At 39.0% G+C, this 15,272-nt stretch overlaps 3 protein-coding genes across 5 annotated transcripts; 1 reads left to right on the forward strand and 2 right to left on the reverse strand.

Moving 5' to 3' along the window:
- The first annotated feature begins 104 nt into the window (after positions 1–104).
- Positions 105–3,753, forward strand: LOC115761285 (cysteine-rich hydrophobic domain-containing protein 2). Of its 2 annotated transcripts, XM_030703008.1 has the most exons (4): positions 109–226; positions 618–1,103; positions 1,426–1,636; positions 1,715–2,429. In XM_030703008.1, exons 2-4 carry the CDS (start codon positions 976–978, stop codon positions 1,880–1,882), a joined length of 507 nt encoding a protein of 168 aa, XP_030558868.1. In that variant the 5' UTR covers positions 109–226; positions 618–975; the 3' UTR covers positions 1,883–2,429. The 2 variants fall into 2 exon arrangements, with proteins under 2 accessions (XP_030558869.1, XP_030558868.1); XM_030703009.1 differs by lacking the exon at positions 1,715–2,429 and adding an exon at positions 3,549–3,753 and having other exon boundaries at positions 105–1,103.
- A 373-nt stretch (positions 3,754–4,126) lies between these two features.
- Positions 4,127–9,721, reverse strand: LOC115761284 (putative uncharacterized protein DDB_G0268364). 2 transcript variants are annotated; one of them, XM_030703007.1, is made up of 3 exons: positions 9,637–9,721; positions 6,077–6,969; positions 4,127–5,998 (listed from the first exon to the last, which is right to left on the reverse strand). In XM_030703007.1, exons 2-3 carry the CDS (start codon positions 6,918–6,920, stop codon positions 4,479–4,481), a joined length of 2,364 nt encoding a protein of 787 aa, XP_030558867.1. In that variant the 5' UTR covers positions 6,921–6,969; positions 9,637–9,721; the 3' UTR covers positions 4,127–4,478. The 2 variants fall into 2 exon arrangements, with proteins under 2 accessions (XP_030558867.1, XP_030558866.1); XM_030703006.1 differs by lacking the exon at positions 9,637–9,721 and adding an exon at positions 8,595–8,688.
- Positions 9,722–11,435: 1,714 nt separating this feature from the next.
- Positions 11,436–12,631, reverse strand: LOC115761355 (probable V-type proton ATPase subunit d 2). The gene has a single exon (XM_030703102.1). It carries the CDS (start codon positions 12,538–12,540, stop codon positions 11,482–11,484), a length of 1,059 nt encoding a protein of 352 aa, XP_030558962.1. The 5' UTR covers positions 12,541–12,631; the 3' UTR covers positions 11,436–11,481.
- Positions 12,632–15,272: the final 2,641 nt, after the last annotated feature.

Consider the following 15,272-nt stretch of genomic DNA (forward strand, 5'->3'; position numbering starts at 1 on the left):
TATGTGCTATATACATATATATTTATATATATTATAATTATATATAATTATACACTTTAATTATTTTTAAATGTAGCTAATTAATAAATCAATATTAACCCGCTGGTCATTCTCACGTTTGAATGCGACTTCTCACTTTTTGCGACGGTTGGGCAACCCTACATAACGAACAGCTGCCAGCTGGTCGTCTCGCGACGACAAATATTAAGCAGAGAACATATTTTCGGTATTAAAAAACATAAAATAACAGAGTGTAAATTGGCAAAAACTTTTAAATTGCTTTTAAAACAGCAAGTGCTAAAAATAAGTCAGCACGTTTGAAATGCGCACGACTTAGATTAACAATTGTGAGCAATAGTTGAAAAAGTGATTGCGAAATACGCAGCAAAGAAAAACGACTGCACATAGCATTGGCCCCCCACTGCGGGAGTAGCAATAACAACAACAACTTATAACAGAGCAGACGGACGCCAGTGTTGCACAACCTTGAGAAAAATTGCTAGCTGATGCGCACACAAGCACATAACTTACATCAATTCGATTATTGTTTTGTCTTCAGTTTTATAATACATATATTTCATTTATGTGCCTTCATTTTTTAATGCACCGCAATAAAGGAAGTCAACGTCACAGCTCGTATCAGTACTCGCCGCAGCGCAGTTAACGCCAACGCGTATGGCGGAAGCAGCGACAGCAGCAGTATAACAGTAACAACAAAGACGGCGGCGCTTATTTTGAGTCCCGAGCGAACAACAATCATACTGAAGGCCCAACATTCAGACTGAGATTTTATTCGAAAGCCAACCGTGGCACACATACAATCACAATAACGCACCCAAATGTCAAATCAAAAATGTGCTGATATTTGCTGCTAGCGTTTGGAAACTGTTTCTCTGTGACGCACAGACCGTCGCCGCCAACCGCCCATCATCATAATCAACATAAAAACAACAAGAAACAAAGGAGATCGTAAAAATGTCTTTTTCCGACTTCGATGCCATCTACGAGGATGAGCAGCTGGATGATTTGGAGCATTTTCAGGACCAGACTGTGATGCCAGTGCCCGAGCCCATTATCATACGAGGCGCGGGCAATATGACGGTGTAAGTAAACGATACAATAAATGCACACATGCGCACAAACACGCACACACACACACAAACACACACGTGCATATGCATTAGTTCTCAATGTAGCTCAAGGCTCTTGATAGCTTAATTCTGTTTTTGGGTGCACGTTTTGTTTATATTGATAGCAGGCGCGCAGCCAGTGCGTCTGACCCTGTGCCATTTGGCGCCCAATTATTGACAGACCTACTGATTGCATAACACAATTAAAAATCGAGACTGTAGTTGTAATAGATAATACTTGTAAGCATTACTTGTAGCAGCCATTGTAATTTATTTCTCCTTTCTGGCTTTGCAGCTTTGGTCTCAGCAATCGCTTTAATGTCGAATTCCCCTGCGGTTTGCTGTCACGTGTGGCGCCCGAGGAATTCAAAGCGACCATCGGTCGCATCAATGGCATATTGAAGAAGACCCTGCCCCTGAATGTCAAGTGGCTCTTTTGCGGCTGCGTCTGTTGCTGCTGTACCCTGGGCTGCTCGCTCTGGCCGGTCATATGTCTGAGCAAACGCGTAAGAGACGTTTGATAACAGTTTGTTCTTTTATGCACTTTGGCACTTGATATTAACAAATTTGATTCTTGCTTGCAGACACAATTGACACTGGATAAGCTGCTCGAGTGGGAGAATAGTCATTTATATCATAAGCTAGGCCTACACTGGCGTTTACATAAGCAACAATGTGATTCCAATTCCATGATGGAGTATGTTATATTAATTGAATTTATACCCAAGACGCCCATCTATCGGCCTGACTAGATTGGATGGGTATGCAGTGTGGATCGTTGCAGTCGTTGGGGCAATTATATGGGAGGGGGAATTTTGGGGGAGCCTATAATCGTAATTGTAATATACAAAAGGAACAACAAAAAAAAAAAAAACAACTAGTAACTAATAATTAATAATTATGCTTTAGGCGTTTACTCTTGTGCAACAACTAAACAGAACTAGTTTAGTGAAACATACACACACGTGTTAAGCTAGTGCTAGTTATATTTAGTATTTAGCTTAAAAAAATTTTTGAAGGAATATATAGCTAATAAGAACAATTGATTTCACGCTAGTTTAGGGCGTTTTCCTTTTTTGTTTAATTCTTAAATTTTAATATTGTTTCGAATACTGCAATACTAAATACAATTCTTGTTAAGAACATTTGAAATTGATTCTTGAGCTTTTATTGCATTGAGGTATGCGAAATTTGGAAATGGAAGCTGAAGCTTTGTTTTTTAATTTAAATACTGTGAACCATGCTCATTAAGATTTCGATATCTCATATATTTACTTTACATAATTAACTCATATTCTTCGAATGAAAATCTCTTCTGATTATCGCGTTCTATATCGAAATATATTTGAAATATGTTAAACTATTTATTTAATGTTTTAAAATAAAGTCCGTTTTCGATTCCAAACGATGCCTGGATAACCGCCCCAATTGTGAGTAAATAAAAAGTACTTTTGTCATAAATTAAGTTTTTAATATAAAATAAGGTTTCCATCTATGATTCCATATCGATATTCCTTAAATATCACCTTGTATGGGTATGTTTTGATGTTTCAATAGCTTTAATAGCACAAGCAATCGCGATATGCCCCATTGGGACTACTAGAACAATAAATACACTTTATTTATGGTTTTTTACATTTCTTAATGCTTAAATATAATCAAGTCTTTTAACGAATATATATTTTACGATATATGTGACTTGAGGCATCCTCCCTTGTCGCTGTATTGTGCTTCCTCCTCGAACTGTTCATGATCCTGGTCGCAGCCATGGTCATGGTCATGATCCTTTTCATTGTCATGGCCATGATCATGGTTATGATCATGATCTTGATCTTGCAACATTTCCTCATTCTCTTGCTTTCGGAACTTCACCTGCACCAACAAAATCTGATCTGCCCTCTGTTTGCGCTTCTCCCGGAGGATGCGCTAGTGCTGTGCAGCGGTATGATGAGATTGCCCCGACCGAGAACACCATTATAAATGCGACATGGACGCTTCCATAGCAGTTTCGCTCTGGTTCCCCTTGTCGCTGTATTGTGCTTTTTCCTCGAGCTGTTCATTATCCTGGTCGCAGCCATGGTCATGGTCATGATCCTTTTCATTGTCATGGCCATGATCATGGTTATGATCATGATCTTGATCTTGCAACGTATCCTCATTCTCAAGCTTTCGTAGCTCCTCTTACAACTCTGTTTAGGTCTTCAGCAACAGCTTATTTCCTGGGGAATGCTCATTGGCAGCTGCTTGCAGGGCAGCATCAATTTGCTGGTGGGATGAACAATATTAATGCTGCTAGTGCTGTGCAGCGGCATGGCGTGATAGCCCCAACCAGGACCTGGTCGCAGCCATGGTCATGGTCATGATCCTTTTCATTGTCATGGCTTTGATCATGATCTTGAATTTGATTCTTGCTTGCAGACACAATTGACACTGGACAAGCTGCTCGAGTGGGAGAATAGTCATTTATATCATAAGCTAGGCCTACACTGGCGTTTACATAAGCAACAATGTGATTCCAATTCCATGATGGAGTATGTTATATTAATTGAATTTATACCCAAGACGCCCATCTATCGGCCTGACTAGATTGGATGGGTATTCAGTGTGGATCGTTGTTAATTCTTAAATTTGAATATTGTTTCGCATACTGCAATACTAAATACAATTCTTGTTAAGAACATTTGAAATTGATTCTTGAGCTTTTATTGCATTGAAGTATGCGATATTTGGTACTCTTTGTTTTTTAATTGAAATACTGTGAACCATGCTCATTAAGATTTCGATATCTCATATCTTTACTTTACATAATCAATTCATATTCCTTCGATTCAAATCTCTTGATAATTGCCTCCTATATCGAGATATAATTTAAAGATATTCAACCATTCAATAAATGGTGCCTGGATAATATCAGCCATATGTGATACGCCCTAATTGTGAGTAAATAAAAAGTACTTTTGCCATAAATTTAAGTTTCTTAATAATAATATATGGTTTCCCTCTCTGATTCCATTTCGATATTCCTTAAATATCACTTTGTATGCGTATATTTTGATGTTTCAAGCACAAGCAATCGCGATATGTCCCATTGGGAGTACTAGAACAATAAATACATTTTATTTATCATTTTTTACATTTCTTAATGCTTAAATATAATCAAGTCTTTTAACAATGTGGGCTTTGCTCTAGGAATATGTATACATATATATATTTTATATTTTATATTTACATAATTACGTATTTTTTTCAAAATTAAGGAATGTATTTTGGAATGTTAAATGTTTCAGGCATTAGGAATAACAAAATTGTAGACTTCTTGTGATAATACTTGATTCTAGGGGTAATATTTTAACATATTTGTGCTTCGCTCGGGCTGGCGCTCTGACTTGAGGCATCCTCGCTGCCGGCATCTTCGCTGTCAGCGGACATGGACGACTCCATAGCAGCTTCGCTCTGGTTTTCCTCGTTGCTGTATTGTGCTTCCTCCTCGAACTGTTCATGAGCCTGGACGCATCCATGGTCTTGATCATGATCCCTAACATTGTCATGGCCATGATCATGATCTTGAATTTGCAACGTTTCCGCATCCTCATGCTTTCGGAACTCCTCCTGCAGCTCTATTTCAGGCTGCAGCAACAGAATGTTGCTTGATCTGTCCTCTGTTTGCTGCTGCTGCTGTTCTGTTTTAGAGGCCAACGGGCACTCTGCTACCTCCTCCTCCTCCTCCTCGGACTGCATTAGTTGTTTGGCTGTGCGCAGCAAAGCATCCGTCTGTTTGCGCAATGCACTCATCACCAAATTGTCCTGCTTCAGCTGGAACTCGTGTTCACGACGCGCGAACTGCTTTTGCTGCTGAAAGAAATTTTGAAGCATCTCTTTTTGCGCCTGCCGCACAGCACTGGCCAGCTGGGTAAGCTCCTTTTTGAATACCTCGTCCTGCTGCTCCTTGCGGCGCTTCGCCTCCTCGGCGAGCAGTTTGGTTTTGTGTTCCTCCGCCGCGGACTCATCTTCACTCTGAAAACTGCCATGCTGCTTGTTGTTCTCAAAGATCGTGGAGCTTCGCTGAAGCTTGACGGGCACAGGCGTTGTTTGTTGAGGAAATTGCAGACGTCGCTTGCGCAGTGGCTGTTGCTGTTGCTGTTCGCTAAGCAGCTGCGCCTGTCGGCTGGTTGAGGCATATGGATTGTTATATTTCGGTACTAGCTGGCTGTGCATAGGCGGCGAAGGCGATTGTGGCGGCGATATAGACTGCTCCAGATCGGGTATCATGCGATCCGGACGCAACGAATAGCCCGTCTCGCGCATAGGCACAGGCTTAAGCGGTCGCGTATTCGCTGGCTGCACACTTATCTCCCGGGGAATGCGCATTGGCAGCTGCTTGCGGGGCAGCATCAATTTGCTGGTGGGATGCACGAAATTAATGCTGCTAGTGCTGTGCAGCGGCATGGTGCGATTGCCCCGACCAGGACCACCATTTTGAATGGATTTGCCGAGTGGAGCTACAGGTCGTTCGATTTGGAGAATGCCATGCGTAGGCGTCGACGTGGCCTGACGCTGTGCATCATTTGCAAAGGCGGCAACGCGTAGCGGCGGCATTGATACCGACTGTGACTTGGTTGGATATAATGGTGACTTATCACCCAGATCTCGCTGTTCCTGGCTAGTTGGCGGCGGCGAGGGCGAAGTTGGCGCCGTAGGCGGTGGCGTATTGGTGCTATCCATGCCCAAATCCATTTCAGGTTCGTGCTTCACATTCATCATGAAAGGCGTGTGCTCCAATGACTGCGTCTGGTCATCCATTTGTACAAAGTTCACGGATTCCAACTCCTGCTCGCTTGAGTTGGCATGGTTTACCGTCGTCTCGTAGCCTGTGAGAGAGTCGCAACATGATATACACATATATGATTATATATTCTCTTAATAGACTTTTTAATAGATGCACTCACCCGTATCCAGCGGCTCCGGCTTGACCAGTCCCAAGCGAAAACCAAATATGGGATGCTCCACGCCCAGCTCCTCTTTGCCGCCATCATCATTATTGGGCAATATCCTACCAAGCTCTGCATTGTAGCTATCCCTGGAGTTGCCGCATTCACTGCTTATGCCACTGATACTGCCACAGACACTCGCATGCTCGCGCAGCATGCGGCAGAGCACGCGGTAAACCTCCTCCGGCACCACTTTCGGTATGCCATTGCCGTGCCGCGTTGTCGTGTTGTATGTGGACTTGAGGAACTTCCACTTGGTCCAGATCTGTATGCTGGACTTTTTCACATAGCCCTTGCTGCGCATCACCTCTTCGATCTGGCGGAAAACGTGCTCGCTCTTCACGTTACGATCGTTCAGCTGTTCCAGGGCGTTCATCTCTTGCATTATATTCAGCATCTCGAGCATCTCGGCGCGGCTCCACAGGTTGCGCTCTGGTCGTGAATGCGTCTCCTTGCCACCGCTTTCGCCGGCGCTGCTGCAGCCACTGCCACTCCCATTGGCTATGCCAGCTGCCATGGCTTGCGGCGCCTGAGCCTTAATGCGCATGGGCGTCAATAGCTCGTCCACATCGCCTACCAGACCGTTGCCCGTGGCGGCGGTGTGGATTAGCTTGTTGATGCTTTGATTTTGGCCAGAATTCTGATTCGGATTATTCTGTTGATTCTGGCGCATGTTTTGCTCCACCTTGCTAAGCAAACGCATTTTCGTGTGGGCGGCCACCGTGGTGGAGGCGTGGCCGTGCTTACCAGCAAAACTATTATCGCTATGGCTGTCCTGCTCGGAATACCGCGGCATCAACATCGATCTGGCTTTTTTTTTATTTATTGGTCTTAGGTACTTGGGTAAAAATCTAAAAACACAAAAAAAAAAAGAGTTGAACCAGCAGAAAAATTAGTTGTGCTGTGTCCCCAAACTTAAAAAGCTAAAAACTCAAAACTCAAAAACCGGATTTTCACATAAAAAATGTATTTTTTTTTAAATAATTAGTTTTGGTTGAACTTTCAATAATACAATTAAAAATCGCAGCTGCTTCGAATATTCAGAAAAACTTACTTAACCAGATTTTCAAACCACTTAAACAAATATTGAATAATAAAATATTGTATCGAGCCGAGCTGTCAATTCACCCTGCTGTTTCGTATTTACTTTTCGTTTTTTCCTACTCGAAACCCATATCTGACAAATGAGAACAACACTTCGAAACCCATAATAGGTACATATGTATATATATAAATACAAATGCGATACGTTCTCAGTTTACAAATACAAAGAAATCTAAATAGGCAAATAAATATATATATTTTTTATCGATTTTGATTACAAATTTCAATACGAAATATAAACGACAAAGGGAAGGTAAAAGAATAAACGTGCACACACACACAAACACAATATTAAGCTCTCAAATGCACACGCACACACAAACACATAAACTAAATTTAGAGATAGTGAGTAAACGATTTTAAAATGTTAATAAACATGCCAAATACGATTACGAGCCAGTGGAGCACTTGGGGTACAAAGATTTCGTCACTTTTTTTTTTCGAAATGAAGTGTTATTATGTTTGTAACTGCGTATTTATGTGCACACATGCAAACATAAATACATACATACATACACATATATATAAGGAAAAAAAATTGAGACTTGAGTTCCCGACAGATGCGTAATGATATTCGAAGAAGCTGAAACTGAAACACAATGCATGGAAAAAAACGTCTTTAAGTTTTTATTCAATTAAAAGTGTTGAATGTATGGATTTCAACGGATGGGGTGTTGAGCTGGGAGAACACAATATCTGAATTCGAAACTCAAATCACATTTTGTACACTTAAGCTGAGTAATTTTCCAGCTGTCCAAAACTCGCACTAAAGATTGAGAGGCTACAGTGGGCACAAACTAATTGAAAGCCGGTTGAAAAAACCTGTATTCAAAAATTATTCAACACTAGCTTAAATCAAAATCGATTGACTATGATTTCAAAACTAACAGATTTACTTAGTTGAAAAATTAATTGTATTTATGCACAATAAGAGTATTTACTTATTTAACTCAAATTTCCCATGCCCCACTGTAATGTGGAAAAGATATGAAACGCGAGAGCGCAACTAGCGCACGAAAATCAAGGGAGCGCTGCGTTGTCTCACAAACACACACACACACACACACACGCGTGGCACAAATTTACGCTTATTATGTTGAGAATTTTTCAAGAAAAGAGAATAAGAAAAACGTTAATTACATTAAACAAACCAAATGCTGCAGGTTCGTATAACACATAAAATATATGCATATAATAACTGACAATAGCAATTCCAATCAGCTGAATCGTTGTGTAAATATTCAGAGTTTGAAATTAGCTGCGCTCACGGTTTTTTAATAATCATATAACTTAACTATTTTTCAACTCAGCAACGCAAACACCTTGCCGAACAACAAAACACACACAAACACACACATGCACGCACACTTACACGCACACGACGAGAGCGAGAGCAAGAGAGCCCGCTCACTCTCAGCAATATGAAGAGGAAGCAGAACAGAATTTCAACCAACAACCACCACCACGATTTCAATACTGCGAAACTCAAAAATTCAAAAGCAACGAAAGCCTACAAAAACAAACTATATACTCGCTAAGCGTACATACATACATCAATACATACATATGTGTGTACATATATGTATAAGCCGTTCGTTCGTGCATGTGCACAAATACCTTTGCACATATGTATATCTATATAAAACAATACCTCGTCGTTATATTTCGGAATGGCACAAATAATGGTTATGGAAAGGTTTGCTAGTTGTTGTATTGAGATTGTGAGTTTGACTGGGAACGGCAGCGCATATCTGTTGGAATTCTGTCGTAAATAGTGGGAAACCAAACCATGCAGATGATTTTCATAAAAGCACAAATTCAATTTGTGCGTTAAATAAATTTAACATTTCAAATTGGTTTATGCACATGCCTGATAATTTCCTTCTTTTTTTTTTTTTGTAGGAGTTTCGTAATTTTTTAATATTGTAATTCCCAGAATTCAATTGACAATTTGCGTTGGCCAATTTCAGGTTGTAGCGAAACGGCAAACGAGATTTACAAGTATTGAGAGTAAAGTAACCCAAAAGAATGCTCTAGCATCCGGAACAGAAGAAAGAGGGAGGGTGGAGGGGGGGGCGGGACGGTTCGGGTCAGGGTGATGCGCTCAGCAGCAAGAACAGGAAATTTGAACTCGCGGAAAAATGCGGAAAAGCGTTGCTTTTGCATTTACACAGTTTTCTGGCTAAAGCGAAATTTTATCTGTATTTTTGTATATGTACATATGTATGTACATACATGTACAAGTATCATTTACAGACTTATTACCGCTATATTATATTGAGCTTCAAATAAATAGTTTGTGTTGATAAAAAAAGTTGAACACACACACACACACGCAGACTACGGCAGAGACGAAGTGGAAAAATGAAAGAAAGCAAAAAAAAGAATATACATTCATCTATGTATGTACGTACATATGTTTGTATGTACGTATGTATGTATGTATGTATATTTAAACATTCACGACAACAAACGAAGATGATTCATTCGGTTACGTTGTTATATCTTGGCACAACTAGCGAGCTAGAATCACGAATTGAAACTGAGTTTTGCGAAAAAATAAAGAAAACTCAGAACCTGCTGCTGAAATGCCCGCCGCCGTATGTTTCGCGACTCAGCTGATTTTGTCGCTAGGCTTTCGTGGGTTTGGGAAATTGACCAATAAAAAACAAGTCGAAAAAAAAGAGCGCCCTTATGTATTTCAATACTAGGCGCTATCTCAAACTGAACTATATTGATATTTCAAATATATTTGCCAATTCAGATAATTATGAACTTACGCCCGGCGATTGTTTAAAGTACTTCGGTTAGATTATGTGGGAATTTCAACTTGTTGATTAGTTGATTAAAATATTTTTGCACCTTTCGGAGATACTTTCTGCCCAGGCATAGGGTTTCATAAGTTTAGCAAGAAGTTTGACATGCACACAAAATTTCGAACCCACAAACTATTGAGGGTATATAATCTTTATATAGAAAACAGTTTATGTTATGTTTAACTTATGTGGGGAATTCCATCCGCATTTGTGGAAAAATCATGAAAAATGATTATATGAAACCTTTTTTGTTCATTATCCGATCCGCCTCAAAGTCATTTTCAAAGATCTTTGTTCAAATTCATTGAGGGAAGTTTCACGCTTTTCGAAAAATGCATTCATCCTTCGTGGAAATGGGGGTTAAAGGTTTAATGGGTGACGTTACGTGTTAAAATTTATTTGCAAAGATCTATACGAAAAATCATTTGAGACGTGTTTCACACTCTTCGCTGAATCCAAGCTGCCTCGGTGGAAAATGCGATTCAAAGATTCAAGTTTCAAGTTTTGTCTCTATATAAGAACTTAATGAATACGTATATGAACGATTGAGGAAATTCCAGCTACATAAGTAGAGAATAACGTAAATAGCCAATAACGGTTACATGAAAGCATTTTCCGATCCGATCCAAGAATTTATTTAATAAGATTTGATAAGATTCATTCAAGATTCTCACTCCAAATAGAAGTGGAAATCAAGATGGGTAGTTTTCAATTTTCCACGGGCATGTACTAAATGCAAAGGTAGTATCTAAAATGTTTAGCACAAAACGTTCCACGGGCAAGGCCGGGCAATACCCGCTTAATTTCCACATATTATTAAGAATATATGCTATATATATAAGACCTTTCTGACCTATGCACGGGTTATCGCCTAGTATAGTATATATGCTGAGACGATATGACTTCTAGGCATTATTATCTCTTAGTTGTTAAGCTAATGTCATAAAACTCTTCGTAGATACGTCGTTTTGTGAAAAATCGGAAAATTTATCATCATATCCTATATCGTATATATATATATCATAGACAAATAATAAAGTTTTTGTACGAGAAACTTTTTTGTTTATCAAACTCGGCATTTTTTAAGTTTCACTATGCGTCTTAGATATATGCTAAATCGTACTACTCTATAATATAGCTCTACAGGAAGAATAGGTCGAAAAATGATTAACTAATCTATCTATTATATCCAACATATCTTTAACAATCTTACCTGTTTACTTGATATAACAATATCGGTCGGGAATAAAGTATTTATATAAAACGTCTTCTATGCTTTTGAAGGACAACAATCTTCAATCTTCTTGGTTTCTTTTTTACAATTTCTATTAAATTCAATCCTGGTCAAATATAACTGTATCCAAATACACATAAAAATAATAATAATATATTGAACACAATTTGTTTATTTGGTGATTAAGAGAACATTTTTATCGACAATCCTTAGTAAATCGGTATGGGTATATAGGCATTGATCTTGTCATTTTGTCGCTGCGAAATGCACTCGGCAATCCAAACGATGTTGCGGCACTCGAGCTCCTTCAACTTGAGGTAGGAGTAGAAAATGCCATAGTGGAATTGCTGCAAAAACGAGTTGACATGCATCTTGGCCTCCAGCATCAGGAAACGATCATCCAAGGTGATCAGATTGTCGGTATCTCTCTCAATGTTGTTGAACACGCCGGCATAGGTCATGGACTTGCTGACGGTTACACGCACTTGCTCGAAGTCGGTACTGGAGGCCAATAGTCTCCTCACAATTGGACAGAGCTTGCCGCAGGTGGGGAATAGACTTTCCCGAATCTTGGGTTGCATGTCCGTGTATAGAGAGTTCACTGCAATCACAATGGTGCGACGATCCGCCTGGAAGCTCAACATATTGCACATAACTTCAGCCGTGGTGCCGCCCAATTTCTTGCAGAATTTATAAAAGTCCTCCAGATAGGACTTGTATATGATGCTGCGCTGGATTTCCACATCGGTATTATGTATTGCCATCTTATCAAAGTGCTCCGAAACGAATTTCGATATCGGCGTATCGATTAACACGCTATTGAATAGCTCATCAATGTTGCTGGCCACTTCGATGGCCTCCAATTGATCGAACAGACCCAACGGATGGCACAAGGGCAGCAGTTTTTTCATGGACCGACGATTGCTTAGGCCCGCCATCAGCAGCGCAATATTATCAATCATATGCTCATATCGTATATAGTCCAGAAATGTGCTTAACGGTTCTGTGGAATTGACACGCATATAATTGTACTCAACTACAATTCTCTCCCGCATACGCTTCTCAATCAGTTCCACATTTGCCACTTCGGTTTCGCTGGTCAATATGTGACCATAGTCCGTGTTTTGTATATTCAGCAGAAGATCATGCAGCGTTTCGCATTGTGTTAGATTAAGATAATCGGATTGCTTCAATAGACCGTTCTTAAAGCCGCGCACCAGGCCTTCCAAGTAGCCGCTTTCGATATTGAACATAAAACTCTGCGACATTATGCGGAATTACTTATGAATATTCTGGATATTATTTTCTTTTATTAGATTATGAATATATTTCAAAAAGCGATTGTCGAGTTATAAGCACAATAAATTAATTTTCAAAGCTTACTTGTTTTATGAATTTATTTGAATGCGCGCTTATGTAACGCGTAACGCGTGCGTTATTGTGTGCGCGTGCACAGGGCGTTGCCACTTACTTGCTGTTGGCTAGCTCTTTTTTGTGGATCTGGCAATGTTGTGCATTTGTTTTTAGGCGCCAAATGTGCATAATTTGAATATGTTTGTACTTTTGACACTTAACAACAAATGTAAAAATATTTAATTAAGCAACTTGACTTTAGTTTATGTTTATTGTTTAAATTTTTTAAATATTTTTACTATAATTATTGGTAGCACTCTGCCACTCTGCACATGCGCTTGACGCCGGATGCTGGGCGACCTGTTGCTGTTTACTTCTTAGTTAATTCAGTTTCCTTGTTGCGCTCGGTCGCTCGACATTATTACTTTGGCAGCGACTTGAAACAGAAAATTTGGCACTTTATTGTGAATTCGACTTTTCGGCTAAGATATGCTATGCAAATAAACTTACTTTGTTTACAGTCGTTAATATCAAACAATTTGTATTCAGTAATCAAGTTCATAATTCTTGGCGCGCTGAATTGTCGCTAATGTCTCGACATTGTGTCTATTCTAATTATGCCAAAACAATAACAACTCGTTCACAGCTCGCTGTGATCTAAGTGTGTGTGTTGGTTTTACTATATGTCTATTCCCATTGCAACTTTAGAATATCTCAAAGCTAATTGCGTCCAGGTGCGTTCAGGTGAGAAAATCAAAATTTGACAACAGCATAAATTGAAATGTGTTTGCAATTAAAATATATATATATATATTTGTTATGTAGAAATGAACTCGACAATATCATACACTTGAATTATTTCTTGTTGTCTGACTTTAACCACAAAATCTTGCATAAATATTTACATTAAACTAGGATATAGAAGTATGTAATTATTAGAAGAATATAGATAACATTTTATATGTACACTTCACAGAAAGAACAAATAACCTTGAGAAATTAAGTGAAGGAAAAAGAGATAAGGATATCATGTTGTCAGCTAAGCTTGTTAATATAACACGTACCATACCGTGAGAATCGCATAGAAGGGCGATGTTTGAATGCTGCAAAGTAAATGCAGCATGCAGAATTGCCAAATTTACCATGTGTCATTTTATTACAAAAAGTATTCTTTATTTTCTTCTAAAAAATAATATGGAAAATACCCTCTTACCGAAATGATTACCTACTCTCATCTCCTCAATCAACTCAAGTTGTTGTCCAAAGCTAGCTAAAGAACAATTCATTTCGGAGGCAACTCCACGTGAGGCGCCACCGATGACACTTTTACCAGTTAGATAAAGCCATTGGACAGCCGTCACTTATTGAGTGACATGTTGCTAGCAGACAGGGTATACTAAATAATAGAGTAATTAACAGTTAGCGGGGAAATAAGTTAATATCCCGCCCGCGGTGACAGCAGTCGTCATATTGATAACTTTTCTGACAGGTCCATGCGTAATGCATTAGAGCATTTTATTTATGGCCCGCCCGCAATTATTTGCAATGTCACGTGGCTGAAAGCGTGTGACAGATTTACGACTGCCAAACAATTGTTAAAACATTTCAAAACACTTCCACATCATTTAAATGTACATAAGCTTCTTTATATAAGGAAATATTCTGAAAAAAATGCATAAATCATGCACAGGAATATCCTTGGATCAGCCTTTTTACTAGTTGTCGCGACTGTAAGTTTAAGTGTCTTCTATGCTTGGTTTATTTTTAGAGATGAGAACTTAGATAAATAATAAATCAAAGTAAGTGAAAGAGCTCTAGGCGGATGCACTCGACTGAGAGATACCCTATAACCAGCGCCAAGCTGCGCAGTTTACGCAGTTTCTTCTTGAAAGTCCAGTCTTTATAACTTCGGACCTTACAGTCCGATAATTATAAAATGTTCAGGTCACAAATATGGAAACTTATCTCCGAAATTATATTATATTGCTCATTTAAAAGACGCCGCGTTGACGTTGGCCAACAAAGTTCGGAGCTCTTAAGGCTGATCTAATTCACAATAATAATATAACAAACATTTTTATTAAATCAAATAGAATACGTTTCTATTTTTATTTTGAATATCATTAAAATGCACGAGCCATAAAAACTGGGTTCATCACGTGCGCTTGTCTAAAATTACTTGAATTGGCTAATTAAAGTATTAGCTAAATTTAGATTATTTTTATTTAAAATGAAGTCAGATAAAGAGCTGTATGCTTTATATGCGGCAATAAAGAAGCTCCTATAAGAAGAAATTTCTGGTTACGAGCACGCGACAACTTTCGCATACTCTGCATACACTTAGTTCAAATGGGGTTGATTGACTTTAATAATGCTGTTTGATTTTCATTATAATGGGTGTCCATTTCAATATGAGTACCTACTTCGTCTCATGGAATCTCCACAAATGTTTATGGAAACGTATTTTGCTTTGAAAAAAACCCATCTCACATCACGAAAGGATATTGTTTCAAAATCAGCTTGATCAAGCAATCAGTCGGTCATGTCATCAGTCAAGGAAATAGGCAGTCTGTTAGTCAATCAATCCGTCAGTTTGTTATTCAATTGGACAGTTAAACAATCAATCAATTATTTTAGTAAACAAACG

This window comes from Drosophila novamexicana, unplaced genomic scaffold (genome assembly GCF_003285875.2).
Source record: "Drosophila novamexicana strain 15010-1031.04,08,12 unplaced genomic scaffold, DnovRS2.1 tig00000485-arrow-pilon, whole genome shotgun sequence".
NCBI lineage: Eukaryota > Metazoa > Arthropoda > Insecta > Diptera > Drosophilidae > Drosophila > Drosophila novamexicana.